The sequence below is a fragment of the Saccopteryx leptura genome, chromosome 2 (genome assembly GCF_036850995.1).
Source record: "Saccopteryx leptura isolate mSacLep1 chromosome 2, mSacLep1_pri_phased_curated, whole genome shotgun sequence".
NCBI classification, from domain to species: Eukaryota; Metazoa; Chordata; class Mammalia; order Chiroptera; family Emballonuridae; genus Saccopteryx; species Saccopteryx leptura.
The window spans coordinates 342,637,999-342,652,036 of NC_089504.1; the positions used below are offsets into that span (position 1 = coordinate 342,637,999).

General features: G+C 50.4%; 2 protein-coding genes across 3 annotated transcripts in view; one reads left to right on the forward strand and one right to left on the reverse strand.

Moving 5' to 3' along the window:
- The window catches only part of EFTUD2 (elongation factor Tu GTP binding domain containing 2), a 45,523-nt gene extending 35,249 nt beyond the window's left edge, over positions 1-10,274 (forward strand). The window contains exons 15-28 of the mRNA XM_066363940.1: positions 1,261-1,388; positions 2,084-2,277; positions 3,203-3,314; positions 3,707-3,847; positions 4,446-4,547; positions 5,506-5,588; positions 6,954-7,040; positions 7,275-7,401; positions 7,584-7,671; positions 8,261-8,379; positions 8,467-8,561; positions 9,030-9,183; positions 9,365-9,472; positions 9,821-10,274. Of these exons, the coding sequence (XP_066220037.1) occupies positions 1,261-1,388; positions 2,084-2,277; positions 3,203-3,314; positions 3,707-3,847; positions 4,446-4,547; positions 5,506-5,588; positions 6,954-7,040; positions 7,275-7,401; positions 7,584-7,671; positions 8,261-8,379; positions 8,467-8,561; positions 9,030-9,183; positions 9,365-9,472; positions 9,821-9,916 (1,634 nt within the window). The 3' untranslated portion in view covers positions 9,917-10,274. The remainder of the gene's footprint in view (positions 1-1,260; positions 1,389-2,083; positions 2,278-3,202; positions 3,315-3,706; positions 3,848-4,445; positions 4,548-5,505; positions 5,589-6,953; positions 7,041-7,274; positions 7,402-7,583; positions 7,672-8,260; positions 8,380-8,466; positions 8,562-9,029; positions 9,184-9,364; positions 9,473-9,820) is intronic.
- A 491-nt stretch (positions 10,275-10,765) lies between these two features.
- Positions 10,766-13,301, reverse strand: HIGD1B (HIG1 hypoxia inducible domain family member 1B). 2 transcript variants are annotated; one of them, XM_066366306.1, is made up of 4 exons: positions 13,223-13,301; positions 12,251-12,401; positions 11,490-11,624; positions 10,766-10,895 (listed from the first exon to the last, which is right to left on the reverse strand). In XM_066366306.1, exons 2-4 carry the CDS (start codon positions 12,348-12,350, stop codon positions 10,831-10,833), a joined length of 300 nt encoding a protein of 99 aa, XP_066222403.1. In that variant the 5' UTR covers positions 12,351-12,401; positions 13,223-13,301; the 3' UTR covers positions 10,766-10,830. The 2 variants fall into 2 exon arrangements, with proteins under 2 accessions (XP_066222403.1, XP_066222402.1); XM_066366305.1 differs by lacking the exon at positions 13,223-13,301 and adding an exon at positions 12,489-12,616.
- Positions 13,302-14,038: the final 737 nt, after the last annotated feature.

Below are 14,038 nucleotides of genomic sequence, written 5' to 3' on the forward strand. Positions count from 1 at the left end.
GGGAAATAGTGGAGAAAGCACCAGGCTAGAACTTGGGGGACAGGTTGGAGACTCAAATCTCTCTTTCCCCTGAGCTCACCTCTCCCGTATTTTAGTAATACAGAAGGCAGGTGATACAGGAGAATGGGCCTTGGACTGGTTGAGAAAAGACCTGAGTCTTTTTTTTTTTTTCATTTTTCCAAAGCTGGAAACGGGGAGGCAGTCAGACAGACTCCCGCATGTGCCCAACCGGGATCCACCCGGCATGCCCACCAGGGGGCGATGCTCTGCCCCTCCGGGGCGTCACTCTGCCACATCCAGAGCCACTCTAGCACCTGAGGCAGAGGCCACAGAGCCATCCCCAGCGCCCGGGCCATCCCTGCTCCAATGGAGCCTCGACTGCGGCTGAGGGAGGGGAAGAGAGAGACAGAGAGGAAGGAGGGGAGGGGTGGAGAAGCAGATGGGCGCCTCTCCCGTGTGCCCTGGCCGGGAATCGAACCCGGGACTCCTGCACACCAGGCCGACGCTCTACCGCTGAGTCAACCGGCCAGGGCCAAGACCTGAGTCTTGATCTGGCTCTGGCCCTGGCTCTTCCTTGGGTGACCGTAGGCCAGCCATCCAGTTCTTCTATGACTCTGATTTCTCATCTGTAAAATAAAGGAGACGAAAAGGTGATGTCTAAGGGTCTCCTCAGCAACTGTTTGATTCCGAGTCTAGTGGGCTCTAGGGGTCTGAGTCTCCAGAGTGCATATGTAGTTCTTTCTGGACTCCCCATCAGTCTGACATGGGCGACATCACTAAAGCAAACACTCCTACCCCAACGTGCTAGTGGAGGTTCTCTCTTGTATGGCTTACTGGCTGTTAGAAAAACAGGAAAACTGAACAGAAATATATGTGGTGTTTGCCAAAGGGGAAGAGTCAATTCAAGGATTGACCTAAGTAGATTACTAAAAAGAAGAGATGGGGTACTTACTTAGTTTTTTGTAAGTGTTCAGTGAGTGTTTATATTCAATAAAAAGTCATGGATTATTAGAGATATTTGAATATTTTTATCATCTGAGTTCCAAGGAACCACTGAGACCTGCTTCTTGTCCTTTCTGGCATCAGCGTGACTTCAGCCTGTTAGCAGCACACTCCCAGGAAACAGTATCACTTCCCCCTAGCTTTTAGAGCAGAAAGCCTCCTGACTTTTTTCTTTCGGACCATTACGAGTGGATGCGTAAGTCACTGCCCACATCCCCCTGTGAGGGTGAAGAGTAATGGTTTTCTCTTCCTCCACAGGCTTTGTGGACATGTGTGTGCAGCATATCCCTTCCCCAAAGGTGGGCGCCAAGCCCAAGATTGAGCACACCTACACTGGCGGTGTGGACTCCGACCTCGGCGAGGCCATGAGTGACTGTGACCCTGATGTAAGGGAATGTGGCTCCCCAGTTCTCTGATTTCTTCTCTCCTGGGTGGGGATGCTTTTTTCTGACCACAGAAGTAATGCCTTCTTCCCCCTTCCTTGCATACTTCTGACAGACCTGAGTTCAAAGCCTGATGTTACTGCTACTAATGGTATGATCTTGGGAACATTATTCAGTCTTGCTGAGCCTGAGTCTGGGTCTGTGAAATGAGGATAATATGTGTGTGGTCATTATGAGACTTAAATAACATTAAGAAAGTTTTATGGTTCATGCCAGGTAGTTAAGTTTCAATAAATGGTTGCTAATCTGGTCAGACCTAGCTTTTAAAAATTTTCCCAGCCATCCCTTCGGCAGTCTAGTTTCTTGGCATAAACATACATCCAGAGAATTGTTAGTTACATCTTTGGAGCAAGTTAGTCTTAGAATCTTCCAAGTTAACCGTGCCAGACTGCTTTTCTTCCCTATTGCCCTCATCTCCCCAGGAAAAAGGAAAATCTTTATTTTTTGTCATGCCTTTGATGTCTACTAATTAGTAAAGGGGAGAGTGTAGTTGTAATTTTCCCAGGAGATCACTACATCTTCCTCTGGGTCTGGGCTGCCTCCTCCTAGAGCTCATGTCGTTGCTTTGAGGGGAAGTGGACTCAGTGGTACTTACCCAGAGAGTGTGTGTGGTTGAGGCTACACCGTTCCCCCTCCAGGGCCCCCTGATGTGCCACACTACAAAGATGTACAGCACAGATGATGGAGTTCAGTTTCACGCCTTTGGCCGGGTGCTGAGCGGCACCATCCATGCGGGGCAGCCTGTGAAGGTGCTGGGGGAGAACTACACCCTAGAGGATGAGGAAGACTCCCAGATATGCACCGTGGGCCGCCTTTGGATCTCTGTGGCCAGGTACTGCAAACCAGAGCCTCTGGGGGCCTGCCTGTCCTCTCTGCTGGGACTGCCCAAGCAGCTGGAAGGGGTGGTCCTCCCTGGAAATACAGTAGCTGCTGGCTCCCTCCAATAGGGGCTAAGATGGCCCTCCCTCAGCAGCTCTATTGACTTCTAGTTCTTACAACCCCGCAGTGTGATGGCCAAAAGGCAGCTACTGTTGGGATAATGCCAAGAGCCCTGCCTTTGTGTTTGGATGGCTTGTATGATATGAACTTTGTGGCAGCATTTCTGTTTTTACTCATCTTAATCCCCTCTTCCTCTTCTGTGTTCTTAAGTTATAACTTCTGTTTCTTCCCAAATAGTTTCTCAACCTCACTGACTATTCTTTGACCAAGAGAGAAGACTTTGCTGGATCCCTGGTAGCATCCCCATCTGCAGAATCAAAGTTAGCTCGGGCCTCTGGGCTTCTTATTGGCTCCTGGGTGGGGCATGTCAGCCAGGAAGCAGAGCTGAGCGGTCCTGCTCCTAACGTGGCTGCTCCATCTCGCTGAAGGCCCCTGGCCCTCCTCAAATCCACCCCATTCACTAGAAGGCAGAAGAAAATTAAAGAGCTAGGACAGCTCCTGTATGTTCTCTGGTGCTTTTGGCATTTCCTTACATTCTCTGCTTTTGAGAGCAGCTTTTTTACCACCAACACCCAACTAGAATTAGGATTCCTGTCTTGTCCTCTTTTAATTCCTTGCACTTTCTTTTCATGACACTTACCAGTTTGTAACTACATATATGTGTGGTTATGTAATTAATTGTTTATTGTAGTTTTTCGTTGCTAGAAGGTATCTGTTTGGCTGACTCCTGTTCCTGGCACACAGCAGGCGCTGAGTACATTTTTATGGAATGAATACTCTGCCCAAGTGTCATTGCTGTTTATTGAATGTTGCTCCAGGTACCACATCGAGGTGAACCGAGTTCCTGCTGGCAACTGGGTTCTGATTGAAGGTGTCGATCAACCAATTGTGAAGACGGCAACCATAACTGAACCCCGAGGCAATGAGGAGGTAGAGTTTCTGAAGAGGCAGCTGAATTGGCTTAAGCTAGAGGGTCACAGGGACCATGGCACATATGAGCAATAGCAGCAGAACTCAGGGGACCAACCCAGAGTCCTTGCCACTTCCTGGTTCCAGGCCTCAACACAGGCTCAGCCTTCTAGAGCTGACCCTGCTGAGTACCCTGCTCAAATGCTAGGAATTAGGAGGAGTGCCTTTTATTCTTTACCTTCTCTGTTTGTTCTGCCAAAATACACAGAAATAAATGGCCCTTCACTTTGCCTCTAAGTAGCTCCCATGGCTCCCAGTTGGAGAAGAGTCAGCTCCTAAGTAGGTCCTCAGCTTCTCCTACCTGCGTACCTCCTGTGCCAAGTGTCCTCACTCTTCTGCATTTTGGATCTCAGGCTCAGATTTTCCGGCCCTTGAAGTTCAACACCACCTCTGTTATCAAGATTGCTGTGGAGCCAGTCAACCCCTCCGAGCTGCCCAAGATGCTGGACGGTCTGCGCAAGGTCAACAAGAGCTATCCTTCCCTCACCACCAAGGTAGGCCGAGGCCCGCAGCAGCTGCCGCCTCCTGCTGCCCCCGCTATGTGCTGCTGCGTATCCCCCAGGCATCTCTGAGCTGTTGCTGCCAACAGCCTGTATCAAGACTTAATCTCTGTCACTGTCATTTAGGGCAGGACGAGACGCACGTTTGCGGGGAGGGGCACACACGTTTGTGTGCATCTTTCACAAGTGTCTGTATAAGAAAGAGGTGTCCCTTGGAGAATACACCTTGAATTAGTTTTCCAGAAAATATAGAGGGAAAAGTGAGTCACTCTGACCCTTCTGCACAGTCGAGCCTGCCAACATACCTTCCTGAGCAGCTGGCCAGGACTCGAAGGTCAGCTTATGTCCACAGACATAGGGCAGGGTTTTTTCCCTAAATGGCTGAGATGGGAATAAAATTGGTGACCTCACACAAGTAGCACTGTGCTGAGTGATCCGGATATCTTGACAACTGACTCATAGGTCATTGCTCCCCACTGATCTTTCTCGAAGAGTCTGGAACCGATGATGAGCAGCATCTGTGTGTGATAGTGGATTCTGTTACAGGCACAAGAGAGTCCAGGCGTTGACCACCAGGGCTCTTGTGTTTCAGGTGGAAGAGTCTGGCGAGCATGTGATTCTGGGGACTGGAGAGCTCTACCTGGACTGTGTGATGCATGATTTGCGGAAGATGTACTCGGAGATAGACATCAAGGTAAAGTACAGCCCCTTTCTGAGTGCCTGCCTGGCCAGGGGCGTGGCTCACAGCTCCAGACTGATTCCACAGGCAGCTAAATCGTAGATTCCCCTGGAAGGCCCAAGGGAATAGGGACGCCTACTAGAGCTCTGTTTCAGAAAAGCATGATCTGTTGCTCCCTAAATGGGAAGGCACTTGAGATCTGGTTTGTCCCCTTCTGCAGGGTTATTCTCAGTGTCATATATTTGAAGTCAAGGCTCCCAAGCCAAAGTTATTCTTGGTCATTTGTATAAAAAAAAAAGTTTGACAACTAACTATGTGTACTGATTGGATCAGAGTGAATAGTTTCAAGGAGAGTGGGGCCTGGCACTCCTGGAGTCACTGTCAAGTCTTGACATAGCCTCTCAATTAAACTGCCCATGGCCTCGGTCTCCCAGTTGAGACACACATTTCCTTCAAGGCCCTATGGTGGGAGGAATGAATACTCTCAAATACTCCCTTAGACTCTTCTACTGATGTGCCCAGGACTGGACTGTAGGAGTGCTGGGCTTCCTGGGTGCGCCCATGGAAGCTTCAGGGAGGAGCTGTGCTACCCAAACATCACGGGTTGAGAATGGAATGGGTACTACCCAGAAAATCTTTTGTTACCTGCTCCAACAGACCCACAGGATCTGTTCAGTGAATGGTAGTGGGACGGCTAAACAGATATTGAAGGATACCTATGGGGACTCTAATCTAGATCCGAATTTGATCCCCATGTACCTTTGGCTCCAGGACATAAATGCTGCACTACACTGTTTTCTCTGGCTTCTTAGTGATGGTGACTTTTAGCCTGCTATTGCATTCGTCACGGATGCTGGTTAAGATGGGGGTTTCTCACAGAGGTAGTGTCAGGAGGCCCTCGGAATTCCCTATGGCAGAAGGTTGTCCTTTGAACAAAATGAGACCTTGCCTAATAATTTATCTTGTTTCCCAGGTGGCTGACCCAGTTGTTACCTTTTGTGAAACAGTGGTAGAAACATCCTCCCTCAAGTGCTTTGCTGAAACACCTAATAAGAAGTAAGCTGGGGGTTACACTCTCCCCTCCCCACCAGTCTCCACCACAATCACAAACACTGTGTAAATAGAGACCCTGAAAGCTTGGGATGGGGTGCCTAGGATACTTGAATTTTGCCCAGGCCTCTGATCCATTATGCCTCTGGACATGATCCTATGAAATCCTTTGCCATACGACTTCCTATGCAAGAATGACTTGCAGTTGTCACTTCTCCTTTCAGTATAATATGACCATCTTAAAATGTTGCCCCAAACCTTACTTTTTAAAAGAGTGGTAGATTCTTTTTATTTTTTTATTGTTTTTTTTATTTTGCATTTTTCCAAAGTGAGAAGCCGGGGGGGGGGGGGGGGGGGGGAGCTGCAGAAAGACAGACTCTCGCCTGCACCTGACCAGGATCCACCTGGCATGCCCACCAGGGGGTGATGCTTGACCCATCTGGGGCACTGCTCCACTGCAACTGGAGCTATTCTAGTGCCTGAGGCCGAGGCCATGGAGCCATCCTCAGCGCCGGGGCCAACTTTACTCCAGTGGAGCCTTGGCTGCAGGAGGGGAAGAGAGAGACAGAGGAAGGAGAGGGGGAAGGGTGGAGAAGCAGATGGGTGCTTCTCCTGTGTGCCCTGGCCGGGAATCAAACCCAGGACTTTCACATGCTGGGCCAATGCTCTACCGCTGAGCCAACAGACCAGGGCCGAGTGGTAGATTTTAATGAAAGAAGACAGAAGCCTGACCAGGTGGTGGCACAGTGGATAAAGCGTTAGCCTGAGACGCATAGGACCCAGGTTGGGCTCATCTTTGGGACCCGGCAGGAGAAGCAGCTTGGCACACATGGCCATCTCATGTCCTGGGCTAGCTTCCTCTTTCTCTCCCTCCTTATCCTGTTGCTACCATTTAGTCCTTTGAAACCCCAAGGTCGCCAGCTTGAGCACGGGGTCACCGGCTTGAGCATAGGATCATAGACATGACCCCATGATCACTGGCTTGAGCAAGAGGTCACTGGCTTGCCTGGAGGCCCCCCCCCCCCAGTCAAGGCACATATGAGAAAGCAATTAATAACAACTAAGGTGCCACACGAAGAATTGATGCTTCTCATCTCTCTCCCTTCTTGTCTGTCCCTGTCTCTTTCTCTTTATCTCTCCCACCCCCTCCTTCTCTCTATGCCTCTCTCTCTCTCCCTCCTTCTCCCTCTCTTCCTCCCGCTAAAAAATAAAAAAATAAATAAGACAGAAGATAAGCCCTTTTGACTACTCTGCTTCTGTAGCTTTCACTGATGTCATTGCTTTAGCTGTTCCCTTTGTCATGCTTTCTTAAGAATGGCCCTTCTCCTAGTTCTGCTCACCCACCTCATTACTCGTTTCCTTTCTAACTAGGAACAAGATCACCATGATTGCTGAGCCTCTTGAGAAGGGCCTTGCTGAAGACATCGAGAACGAGGTGGTCCAGATCACATGGAACAGGCAGGAACACAACAAAATGCCAGAGCTAAAGGGAGATGGGGCAGGGTGCCGTAGCTTACCTGTGGTGTCTGTAATACCACACATCCGCTGGGAAGTAATTCTCCCGCTTTGCTATTGTCCTGGGCACAGTGTGGGTGGGCTGTGGTGATTGTCTCCAGAAAGGCAGGATCCGTTGCCCCAGAAGCCTGCAATCACAGAGCTGGCTAAGCTCTCTATTATCTCCTCCTTCCCCAGGAAGAAGCTGGGTGAGTTCTTCCAGACCAAGTACGATTGGGATCTGCTGGCTGCCCGTTCCATCTGGGCTTTTGGCCCTGATGCCACCGGCCCCAACATCCTGGTGGATGATACCCTGCCCTCTGAGGTACAGCACTGATGGGAGCCATGTAGCAGTCTCTTAGCTCAAGTGGAAGAACCTACAAAGTGTTCTTTTATTTTCCTGAAAGTATTTTGTGTCTTCTGTTGAAGGAAAATATCCTCTTCTCCTCCCTCTAAACTCTGGCTGTTGCCAGGGTCACTACTAAAGGATCTGTGTGTTCCATGCAGGTGGACAAGGCTCTTCTCGGCTCAGTGAAGGACAGCATTGTTCAAGGTTTCCAGTGGGGAACCAGGGAAGGACCCCTCTGTGATGAGTGTAAGTCCACCAGTTTCTCTGCCTCCCTTACTTTAGTCCTCTAGGTCTAAGGGCCCAGGTGGAGGAGATGGGGTGGGCTCATCTTTGGGACCCAGCAGGAGAAGCAGCTTGGCACACGTGGCCACCCATGTCCTGGGCTAGCTTCCTCTTTCTCTCCCTCCTTATCCTGTTGCTACCATTTAGTACATCCTAGAAATGAGGTCATTTCTAGATTGATATTTGTTCCTCGTTCCTGAAAAGGAATTTGTGTGAGGAGATGTATCAAGAAGAGGATGAGTTTGGCGTGGTTTATAGACCAGGATTGGGCTTAATAGGAACAAATATGCAATTCATAGAACTTATTCTACATCCAAAAATAATTAAATGTCTGCAAAAAAAGCACATAAACTTCTAGGGAAGCTTTATGATGTCCGAGCTTGGCCTGAATCAAACACCATGAACATAAGCCTAACTGCCGACCTCTTTGCTACAAGCCTTGCGTATCCTATCAGAATGCCCACCTGCAGGGCCATTTTTGTACCTTATCTTTTGTGGGCCCTTAATTAGCACCAGAACCACTCCTTAATCAGCTGCCTCATCTTCTTTTCAGTGATCCGAAACGTCAAGTTTAAGATCCTAGATGCAGTGGTTGCCCAGGAGCCCCTGCACCGAGGTGGGGGCCAGATCATCCCCACGGCCCGGAGAGTCGTCTATTCTGCCTTCCTCATGGTGAGCGAGGGGGCCTGGGCTGCTCCAGGGCATTCCGTCCCTAGCCGTCCCCCAGCTAAGGAACCTGTTCTTGTTGCTCTGTTGCAGGCCACGCCTCGCCTGATGGAACCGTACTACTTTGTAGAGGTCCAGGCGCCTGCAGATTGTGTCTCTGCTGTTTATACTGTCCTGGCCAGGCGCAGGTGAGCAGCTCCAGGCACATTCGGGAGGGTGCAGAGAGAAAGAGCAGAGCAGGAAGTCGCTTGGCTACCATGAAGGGATCAGCCTCCCCACCCTCTCCACTCCTGAAACCTAATGAGCTGATTTTTTAGAAGGAAATAAGAACAGGAATGAGGAAATCCCCAGCTTTCCTGCAGATTAAAATTTGAGATTCCTTATTAGGCACTCCGCTCAGAGAGTTCCTGGGGAAAGTATTGCAGTGTGTCAGTGGTGGGAATGTCTATGATACCTTGTCCATCGATGTTCCCATTCTGGCCCAGAGGTTGCTGCCCCTTTAACTGCCACAGGGATTTACAGTGAGAGCCCAGCCTTGAGTATCCTTCTCACAGTTCTTGTTTCTTTGATGGTAATTCTGGTCTGGACTGTGTTTGGGGGCAGATTGCTTTTTTGCTTTTGACCTCAGGGACTCAGCCTTTGTTGTTCCATCTCAGGGGGCACGTAACTCAAGACGCACCCATCCCAGGCTCCCCTCTCTACACCATCAAAGCTTTCATCCCGGCGATCGACTCCTTTGGCTTTGAGACTGATCTGCGGACTCACACGCAGGGGCAGGCCTTCTCCTTGTCTGTCTTTCACCACTGGCAGGTGAGAAAATGATGTGGGCTGGCTGAGTTGGCCTCCCACCAGTACAAGGCCAGTCCCTTCTGAACTGTTCCCCTTCGGAGTCCTGACTGGAATTTTCCAACCTTTTCGGGAGGAGGCCCGCGTCCAGGCCCAAATGCACTGGAGGTCCGCCTGGACCTTCTGAAAGCCGTTTACCTTTCAGATTGTTCCTGGTGACCCTCTGGATAAGAGCATTGTCATCCGCCCCTTGGAGCCACAGCCAGCTCCTCATCTGGCCCGGGAATTCATGATCAAAACCCGTCGCAGGAAGGTGTGTGTCCCCCAGACCCGTTGCTGCCCCCCAGCCCCAAGGGGTTTCAGCAGTTTTACCTCTCTTCCTTCTTCCTTTTGGACCCTTCTTTCAAAGACTCAGAGCACTTGACTGTACAATGTAAAGAGATACAATCTGTATGGACCTCAGGTAGCCAGACCTGGGGCCCCTCTGTCTGGGAAAGGAGGGTCTGCTTCCCAGTGACAATGCCCTAAATGCAGGCTCCTAAACCAGTTTGGCTGACATTTTACCCCTTACCAGCCCCCCAGTCAGCCACAGGTCTCAGGTGGCCCCAGGTCATTCGGTCAACACACAGGGCTCATTCTTGCATTTGCCCACCCTCTGCAGGGCCTGAGTGAAGACGTGAGCATCAGCAAGTTCTTCGATGATCCTATGTTGCTGGAGCTTGCCAAGCAGGATGTTGTGCTCAATTACCCCATGTGAGAGCCAAGACTCCTAGCAGCTCCTGCTCCCTGCAGTGGGTTGCATCCTGGACTGGAAGCTGGGAACTGTTGTGACTTGGACTCCCCGTTGTCAGAGTCTGGGAGCTGCTGTGGCCATCTGGAAGAACTCAAGAGCCTCCAACCCAGAACCCATTGAGGGAGGCACATTCGGTCCCCTGGTTTTTTCTGTGGCCTCTGCCTGGCGCTCCATTCCCAGGGAACAAAGAGGATCTTGGGCTCAGGGAAGAGAAAGGGATGAAAGTGTTTAACCCCAAGGGGCCCTGTCCTCAGAATTTACATGGAATTTTTTTTACAAGTTTGACCTTCGACATGCTTTATAAATGAACAGAACATTCTGACCTCTGTCTTTCTCTGTTCCTTTCATCCCCACCCCTCCAGCCTTTCCTCCAGCACAGCCTAGTCCTGGCGCTTGGGTTCTAAATATATGTCGTCTCCCATGAGGTTTCCCTGCCTCTGCTCCCAGCTGCAGCCTTCTTCCTGCCTCCATCCCCAGGGAAGCAGCCTGTGGTGGGAGGAGCGCCTGCCTCTTCATTCAGTGTTCCCATGAGCATGGCGGCACATTGCCCGTCCCCACCCTCACTCCCGCTCCTGGCATCCCGTCTACCATGCTTCTCTAGGTGGGACCTGAGCTGGCTTGGCAGTTTTTGTGTTTCTGGGGTCGGAAGTCTACTGCACCTCCCTTTCAGCCCCCTGTGAGTCTCTATTGCCTTGGAGTTGGGGGAAAACTCTCTGGTTTCCAACCCTTTGTTCCAAGTCCCCCCCACCAGCCATGACCAATCCCTTACTCTGCTCTTCCCCAGGTAAAGAAGAGACTGTCAATTTTCCACAAAACTCCTTTATTAGGAACATACCAGGGATTGACGTGAGGGTCTGACTGCCCTGGACGATAGGAACCTACTTCTCCCCTGTGTCCTGTGCCGTTCTCTGGACGTAGTCTCTGTACATCGTGTACACTGTACCTGTGATGGAGAAGGAAAAGTGCCCCATGGCATCGAAAGCTTCACCCACCCTCTGACTCTCCCAGGCGTCCCAGAGAGGAGTAACTGCTGCACCCACGGGGTCTGACCCCAGCCGGTCCCCTGGAATCCAGCTTACTGCTCATCTTCCTGCCCTAGGGCTCAACAGCTGCTACAAGCACCTGACCACCCAGTCAGGAAACAACCCGTTTGACAGTTCACAAAGCATTCCAAGTGCATTTCTACCTGAGAAACCTCATAGCAACCTGTGAGGAAGGCAAGCCAGGGGTGGCTATTTCATTACACATGAAGAAAGCAAGGGTCAGAGAAAGGCATTTGTCCACTGTTCCATGCTAGTAAGTAGCTGTCTGCCTTTTGATCCAGAGAGGAAGAGAGAGTCAGCCTGTGGTCTATTGCATGGCTTTCCTCACCTCTAGGACAAACTGTCATAAAACAGACACACTGTCCCCAGGCCTGGGACAGAAGATTATTTGAAGAAACCCAGATGTCTCAGTATGGAGCCTTGGTATAGAGAACAGGGATTGAAATCATGGTCCCTTAACTGTCAGCTCTCATTCTCCTGTGACCCCCACTCACCTAGCATGATAGCACCCACAGCGCAGGCGTGTGCTGCCACTCGGGTGTGAATCAGGTGTATGGACATCTTGGTGGGACCACGAGCCTTCAGCCGGTAAATCCTGTATGCTGCCACCACTAGGCAGCCTCCTAAGCCTGTAGTCAGAGAACATGCCCCCTGGGCCTCATCCACGAGGCACATCACCCGATGGGATACACCTCACTGGGCACACCCGCATCTGGATGAACAGCTTCATTGGTGCATCTTCACAGAGTAGGGGCTTATTAGTCTACTGACTTGTTTCCTGTGGGTGGCATTTTCAAAGTGGCTGCCTCCCTCCAGTGATCACCTCCCCCATAGACAAATAGCCCATCATCATAACTCCGCTACCCCCATTAGCTCTGCTCTGGGCCCTTCTCCAACCACCTTTGGCTCCCACATCCTGGTACAGCTGTGTTTGTACTTTCCCAGGGCCTTGAGGAAGAAAGCCCTGGGGGACCCCAAACTTCTTCCCCTCCTGACATTGGTGTTGGTGCCCATGGTTCCCCATATCCCATGCACTCAGTTGGCCACCACCTCCACCCATCCCGACTCCCTTATTTCATTGTAAGGGGATATCCCTTTATCCCTTGGCACCTCTGCTCTTGGTCCATTCCTTTTCTAGCTGTTGATTGTTCAGTGAATAGGACCACTTGAGTTCTCTGCTTCATGCTTTGGAAGTACTAGGCGAGATGTTCTCTAAGAGAAGCCCCTCCTCACCCCCATTCCTTTTCCCACTCACCTATAGGCACCAGTGGAGACTCCCTGGTCTTCCTCAAGAACTTCTTAGACACGCCATCTTCGCCTTCGGGTGGCACCCACCAGCCTTTGTTAGCAGACATGATCCTGCCCCCAGATGTTAACAGCTGGGGCTTCTAGGCTTCAGCCCAGTCCTAAAAGGAGACACCCACAACCAGAACTCCAATGCTCTTCAGTTTGGGATGGAAAGGAGAAAGTTGCCCGCTGAGACCCTCTCTCACCATGCCCTACACAGTCCCCACTTAAGAAGTCCCAGGTGTCCTGTCTCAGATGACTGGACCACTAGCACCATTTCTCCATCTCCTTCACATCTGCGTCTTCCCCAGCTTGTTCTGACTTCACTGTTTTCTCTGCTTCCCCCTCCCCCCGTCTGCATCTCCATCAGTGTCATACTTGGGCCAAGAAAAGCAGCTGGATAAATCCACAGATGAGGATGGGAGGAAAAGTTCTTGAGCCTTGGGACCCCACCACTGGCCTTGAGTTTGTGACATTTACTCCTGAAGGAGCTACAGAGCAGGACCTGGCCCCAGGGACCAGAGCCACAGCATGGTTACCCAGTCATCAGAGCCAGAGATTAAAATATAGTAATTGGACATGGATCTGTATATACTTTAGCATAGATTTCAGACACAACAGATTCTGGTCCCTGAGCTGCTCCCATTTCCAAGGCCATCTCTTGCCAGGTTCTTTGCAAATACCAACCCCCTGCCTCCATCCTTGGGCTGGTAACCCCTATCGTTCTACTTGCTAACCCCCGTCAATGTCTGCTCTGATTACAAACTGACGTAGTTCCAGACCTGGTCCTTAAACCAGGGGTTCTGCCTGTGGCCCACCTTCTAACCCTAACCATGAAACAAATTCCCTGCTTACAGCAACTTCTATACCTAGTTGCCCCTCCTTTCCTGGAGGAGCAAGAACTGTTGGCCCCACGGGTCCTCGGTGTGCTGGTGCTTACCACAGGAGATGGCTAGAAAGTAGACTGCGAGCAGCCAGGCCAGGGCTCAGCGTCTGTTTTGAACTGGCCAACAGCTGATGATGAAGCTGCCACTATGAGCTCAGAGAAGCAGTGGCGGCTTTATGGAGACTTTGAAGTCAGGAGTGGAGAGGGGAGGAGATAAGACAGGGCATCAGTCTTAACCCCCCTGAATCTCCATCTGCTGAATTTCAGGCTGAGCTCCAGGCACTGGAGAGTAATGAAAGAACAAATGGAAAGGAGCTCTTAACTAGACCTAATCTTTTAATTCCCATGAACATCAGTGACTGGGTCAGAGATGGACTTGTTATGGATAACTGAAATGGGAATATAGAGGCAAGGGTGCATAGAGATCCTGGGTTCTCCCCTGAACTGTACTGTCTCAAATATTCTTATGAACAATTGTGGGATGTAAATAAAATGCTCCAATTGTGGGAGGCAGGCTCTCTGGTGCTGGCCTTGATACCTTCAAGGATGCTTTCTAGACCAAAGAGATTTGTTCAAGAGATGAAACAAGTGGGACTTCCCTCATATCACCAGAGCTTTTTATACTGCTGGGAGTGGGGGCGGTGATGCTAAGTCAGGTTATAGAGATGACAATGACAGGCATTAGTGCCTATTCCGTTCTAGGTATTTACATTTCTTTTTTTAAGATTTTATTTTTATTCATTTCAGAGAGAGGAAAGAGAGAGAGAAGGGGGGAGGAGCAGAAAGCATCAATTCCCGTATGTGCCTTGACCAAGCAAGCCTGGGGTTTTGAACCAGCGACCTTAGTGTTTCAGGTCAACACTTTATCCA